The sequence below is a fragment of the Anabrus simplex genome, chromosome 10 (genome assembly GCF_040414725.1).
Source record: "Anabrus simplex isolate iqAnaSimp1 chromosome 10, ASM4041472v1, whole genome shotgun sequence".
NCBI lineage: Eukaryota > Metazoa > Arthropoda > Insecta > Orthoptera > Tettigoniidae > Anabrus > Anabrus simplex.
Window position 1 is genome coordinate 110816861 of NC_090274.1, and position 6000 is coordinate 110822860.

Here is a 6000-nt window from a genome sequence, read left to right on the forward strand (position 1 = left end):
TACGTGTTTACTTATCTTTAAAGGAGATTTCAAATACGAAAATTTATTTTTTACCGGGCGAATTGGCCATGCGGTTAGGAGCACGCAGCTGGGAGATAGTGGGTTCGAACCCCACTGTCGGCAGCCCTGAGGATGGTTTTCCATTTTCACACCAGGCAAATGCTGGGGCTGTACCTTAATTAAGGCCGCGGCTGCTTCCTTCCCATTTCCAGGCCTTTCCTGTCCCATCGTCACCATAAGACCTATCTGTGCTGGTGCGACATAAAGCAACTAGCAAAAAAATACCAATTTTCACGCCTGGAACATGTTAAGTTTGAGATAAACTGTAGATATTCTAATTTTTAAAATCCACCCCGTTTTCAGTTCCCCTTAAGCGGATTTTCCGAAAAATATATTTTTTCTTTACTTTTACAGGAAATTCCAAATATCAGTTTTCAAATCTGTAATATGTTACCTATCTGAGATAATTTTCAGATAGTGTCTTTTTAAAAATTCACCCCGTTTGTCACTCCTGTTCACCCCCTATTCATTGGATTATCCAAAAACACAAAAATACATGTTTATTTTTAAAGGAGATTCCAAATAACAATTTTTACGTCTGTAAACTTCAAAGTTTTTAAGATATAGATATCCTCATTTTATAAAATCACCCTCCCCATTTTCACCCCCTTAGCGATGGAATATCCAAAAATCCTCCCTTAGTGAGCACCTACACCCTAACATAAAGGTATCCCCAAAATCCTTATGTCCAGTAGTTTTGGCTCGGCGATGATGAATCAGTCAGTCAGGATGTTATTTTTTTTTATATAGAGATTAGTATTGAAGAGGTGGATTTTTAATTTTACTTATCTATTAAGTGTGAACTAGACATTCAAATTGATGTACGAATGTTTCACCAACATGTCATAACAGTCAAGAAAAAACACATTTACTGAGGATCTCAAGAAGCAATCCTTGGCACCACAGGAAGGCGCAATGAGCCACTTTTAGCGATCCTTGGCACTTCTTGAGTTAACAAGCTGTTATTTAAAACCGCACTTTAGAAATCGACCATCTCAATTAGCACGAGACCCACAAGCTCTATTACTGACCTACCAAGGCAGCATTTACTGCACAAAGTCACCTGAAAACCTGTATGGTACAGCTGAGTAACTGTGTTCAATGCTGTACTCACTCTAATAGGTTTTAGGCTTTAGATCGAAAGGTAGCAGTTGAGGTCTTCATTAAGGAACAGGCCCAGCATGTCAGGTATGGAAACAGGAAAACACAGAAAACCATCTTTGGGATTGCCAACCCACCATCTCTCGAATTCAAACTTACAGCTACATGGCCTGTACTTGCTTGGTAATGTAAGATGGAAATGGAAAATTCAGTGCCTGTTAAGATCCATGCATATCCTGCTTAATCATGGAAAACTATCACCTAGATGGCCAAGATTCTGTTCTCCGGCCATTATATCTTGCAGAGCCCGAATCAAATCTGGGTTTAGTGGCCATATGGGAAGGAATTCAACATGCTCAAACTTATAACTAGACCTGGGATTTTGAGGCAAATGCCCATTTTGTTCCTTATGAAATAACAAGAAAATTTTAAAATATGTTGACACTTCATGAAAAATCCCTTACTCATAGTTTTACAGTGCCTTAAAATGCCTATTTGGAGCTTTAGAGCCTATTTTACTATGTTAGTGCCTAAAATGCCTATATTGTACATTTGAAATAAAATTCAACATCTGTAATTTTTACATTGGCCTTTGCTGGTGCGACCTAGTGTTTACAGTGCACTAAGTCTTCTGGTATAGGCTAGAACAATTTTGTTACTTTCATTGATCTGTTGTCTTCCTTGGCTTTGACAATATGAGAGCGACTGAGGTATGAGCGATACTAGTAATGCCATTCCTTTTGCAGCAAGTTCCTGCTATGAATGGAAAGCAAACTATGAACGAAAGCGCTGTAGGAAAGTTCTTCACAAATAAACACACAATCCAGTCGTGTTTACACCGTTACAGGATGCCTACAGTGCTGTAATTTTGATCAGTGATTTTAGTATTAAGGTTTTAGTTCAGTATTGATTATAATTTTTCTTATCGTTAAGCGTTTTTGACGAATGTCTTTTTGTCTTAATTTTGTAGTCATTTCTGTTAAGAATTGATATACCAAGTTTTTTAAAGTAAACAAAAGATCACTTTACAGTTTAAGTGTATATTGTAATATTTTAAAGTCTATTTTCTGTCTATTTACACATTTTTTAAAGCATATTTTAAGTGCCTATTTACTTGTTTTAAAAGCGTATTTTAGGTGCCTAAAGCTGAGTTTTTTAGAGCCTAAAATCCCAGGTCTGCTTATAACCTACCAGAGTAGTTACCATACGTGGATCCGGTCACATCCTGAAATCTCACCTCTTCGGACCTCCATAATCTAAAACATCCGTATAACCGCTATATTTCAATGTGATCAAACATTCTCTATATTGATATGCTTCACTTTGTGCATTGTGGCAACCCGTAATTGCGGGAACTCGTCGATTTGTTCAATAAATATTTATAATACAGACAGAACTAACACTTCAAGGTCACAAGCACTCAGCCATCGCCATTGCTCTTACATCTGATTTCATGAACAATTACAGCTTCCTCTGTGGATCAGTGTTAATGTGTGTCTGGATCCCAAGATCATCAGTTCAAACCTGGCCGTAGTAGTGGTAGCAGTTTGGAAGGGCAGAATAAAATCTGACTCTCCTTGTGGTACGATGTCGGCATGTGCAAGATCACAGTGATACATTTGGTGTTTACCTGACAAAAATTGATTAAAACTCAACACACAGAATGCTCGACAGAGATCCAGTACCATGTCATCTGCTACTAGAGTAAAACGGAATGTCAAAATTGACATACAGACAGCCTAAATGGCTGTCAAACTGAAATGCCTGCACACTGTAGCCAAGGCCATATGACTTTGCTCTGCATTCTCAGAAGAGAAAACATGTCTGTCCATGACGAAGTTGTCTTTTTCTAAGTTTTCTGGACACTGCAAAAGCCCAGAAGCTGCATTATTATGTCTAATAATTGATCTAAAGATTATTATTATTATTATTATTATTACAGTTTCTCATACTTTCAGAGTTGTTAAATCATTTTAACATCTGCATTAACAAAATTAACAAATAACATGCTTCATCAATAAATATTAACTATGTATTAAATTATAACATGTTTAAAATGCAATAATTGCAATCAATACTTCGGCCTGCATTACCACACTTTCATCGCATACACGTACGCGGGGCAACTGTCCTTAGTTTACATCTCGCGGCTTTCTCGCGACGGGTGTAGTCAAGTGGTACACAAGGCTGCCGACCTCTCCATTTAGGAACTAAGGCCACACAATGGAGCTGCGAAGCCAATCATATAGGGACAAGCAAAAGGGATCTGGGAGCATAAGCCCACAGGTTAGAGACCGCGAAGCAGTGTTAAGCCTCTAGCTTCCTGCGGAAACACCATTGGTCTGTACTGGTTTTTACAAGACCAATGGGCCACATAAGTTAGGTCCAGCTAGTGATTAAACTATTGGTCTAGATGGGTTAGGTCTGGCTTGTGACAAAGCCATTGGTCAGGATTGGTTAGGTCCGCCTAGTGACAAAAATCATTGATCTGGCTAGGTTAGGTCCGGCTAGTGACAAAACCATTCAAAGTTGGCTAGGTCTCGCTTGTGACAAGACCATTGAACTTGGGTTACAGTGCTGATTAATCACACCACGAGCGATTAAAAGGCTAATAAATAACACTTCGCCACGTTACACGATAAATGTCTAGAACTGAATAATCGCATCCGGCGCACGCCATGGGAAGTCCACAATGTGTGGTTTTCTTCTCTTCAATGCTCTATTGGAGCAAGAGAAAACTAATATTCATGACAGCACACCTAAGCCAGCCAATAGCAACAAAGAAAATGCTGAGAAATCTCAGATTTACAGTGCCACCGTTTCAATTATTCTATAAAAAAAATACTTCTAGGGGTGGGTTGGTGGGTTCCTGGTAAGCATAAAGGAAGAATCTCTCCTCTACGTAACTTCAGATATTGTTCCAAGTCATTTTAATATGCTTTTTCACCTGTGTAACCTGCGAAGGGTCAGGTGCAAGTCTACATACATTGGTGGTGGGGATGGATAGCCAGTGGCCAGGATGCCAAGATCCATTCATGCTAATCTTAAAAATACAATTTAAAGATTCTGATAACAAGCAAGGAAAGTAATTAATTATGTACAACCTATTTAAAAAAGCAGTACAATGTACACTGATTAGTATTTGTAAACTAGAGACAAGGGGGAAAAGAATAGTGTTTTATTCATTGAAAACTCGTACAATTCAAGGTACACAGAAACTATAATATATTAACTTTGGCAAACCAAGATAACATACCTGTGAAGATGGGCTGGAGCTTGGTTCAGTAAGGTGTAGTACTGCCGCACAAATTCGCGACCTACACATTGGGGACTTGGGGGGGCTTCCATGACCATTTCCTGCCGAGTCAATTTGTGCTTCAGACAACAGTTAAAATACGCAGAAGTTGATGACTATAGGGCGTGTCTTAGCCAACTGTCAAAGAACATAAATCTGAACGAAATACCTGAAACATAAAATCAAATTTGAGATATAAATGCATGCATCAATAAAGGTGCATACCTTCAATCATTATAACTAAAAACACAAATATCTTCTCCAAATAAGTACAAATGAAACCGGTACCGATCACCTAGGTGAAAAATATGACACGATAAAGTTAGCGACAAACATCACTCATTCTAACGAGCTGAAAAGCGTGTTCCTTGTCCTTAACTTTTAAGAGGTTAACCTATCGCGGTTTTGCGATAACAATAAGATTAAGAGTAACAACCCAAGTTATTCAAGGTAAATATATTCACATGAGTTCTTCGAAACCGGTAATATTTAAGATCGAATTGCCACTACAAATTACAGGTTACAGCATAGTGTCAAATTCACAGAACAATAGAACACATGATGGTCCTAGCATGGCGATTGGCGGGTAAAACTACTGATGGGAACGCGGAATAACGATAAACACTACCTTATGCTTCCATTCTCCTATTCTACAGTTTATACCACAGGTTAATGATGCTACTTACAGACGGTTTCAACAAAGAAAATTAAAAGTAGAAGCATCTACCAAGTAAAATGAGCACCTCGCACACCCAACCCAGGATAGTCGGATCATGAATGCAATTTTCCTTGTGCCCTCTTAATACATTACTCACAAACTTACCTATGAGCTTGAGTTTACTTCAACAGAAGAAAAATACTAAATCTTTGGAAAAATTCTAAAAGATACAGGAATATCAAATCACAAATATACGAATACAACAACAAGTCTTGCGAGGGCTCAACGCACTCTGGTGTCAACTTCATGCACATGCACACATGCGCACCTCGATGCGCCTCATACACCAGGTTCACATTTCATCTCGGAGTACGCGAGACGTTGTACGGGTTCGAGATTTGAGAAGCCCTGCAAAAGACAAAGAAAACCCCGATAAATCTGCATGCTTTCATGATCATGGTCCCTCATTCGTAGTGGAGCATGATATAACCTCCTTACGCGGACCCTTTTATCCCAGGAGCTGACTGTTGCATTCAGTGCAAGAGTTGCAGATTGAATTCAGTTAGCAGCTAATCCCCTTAATGGTTGGCAACCCGTTTTCCAGGCCCGTCTTTATTTACCTGCCTCTGTCTGGGATAATCTACTCTTCCGTAACGACGACCCTAAATACAAAGTCAATCGTGTGACACTTTCAAGGAAATTATGCAAATTTTACGAAGAAGTAAAGAAATACCGGTACACTAACAGAATGAACTTATCATTCATGATCGGCCGGGCTGAGTAGCTCAGACGGTTGAAGCGCTGGCCTTCTGACCCCAACTTGGCAGGTTCGATCCTGGCGCAGTCCGGGGATATTTGAAGGTGCTCAAATACGTCAGCCTCGTGT

The 6000-nt window shown here is 39.2% G+C and overlaps 1 protein-coding gene across 3 annotated transcripts in view; it reads right to left on the bottom strand.

The window, feature by feature from the left end:
• Positions 1 to 5489, bottom strand: part of rin (ras GTPase-activating protein-binding protein 2) — a 145901-nt gene extending 140412 nt beyond the window's left edge. Inside the window, exons 1-2 of one of the 3 annotated variants that reach the window (XM_067154732.2) lie at positions 5280 to 5489; positions 4418 to 4625 (exon numbers count right to left, since the gene is read on the bottom strand). In XM_067154732.2, the coding sequence (XP_067010833.1) occupies positions 4418 to 4515 (98 nt within the window). In that variant the 5' untranslated portion in view covers positions 4516 to 4625; positions 5280 to 5489. Of the gene's footprint in view, positions 1 to 4417; positions 4626 to 4920; positions 5033 to 5142; positions 5216 to 5279 lie in introns of those variants that run through there. The other 2 variants (XM_067154733.2, XM_067154734.2) reach the window with 2 other exon arrangements.
• Between the last annotated feature and the right edge of the window lie 511 nt (positions 5490 to 6000).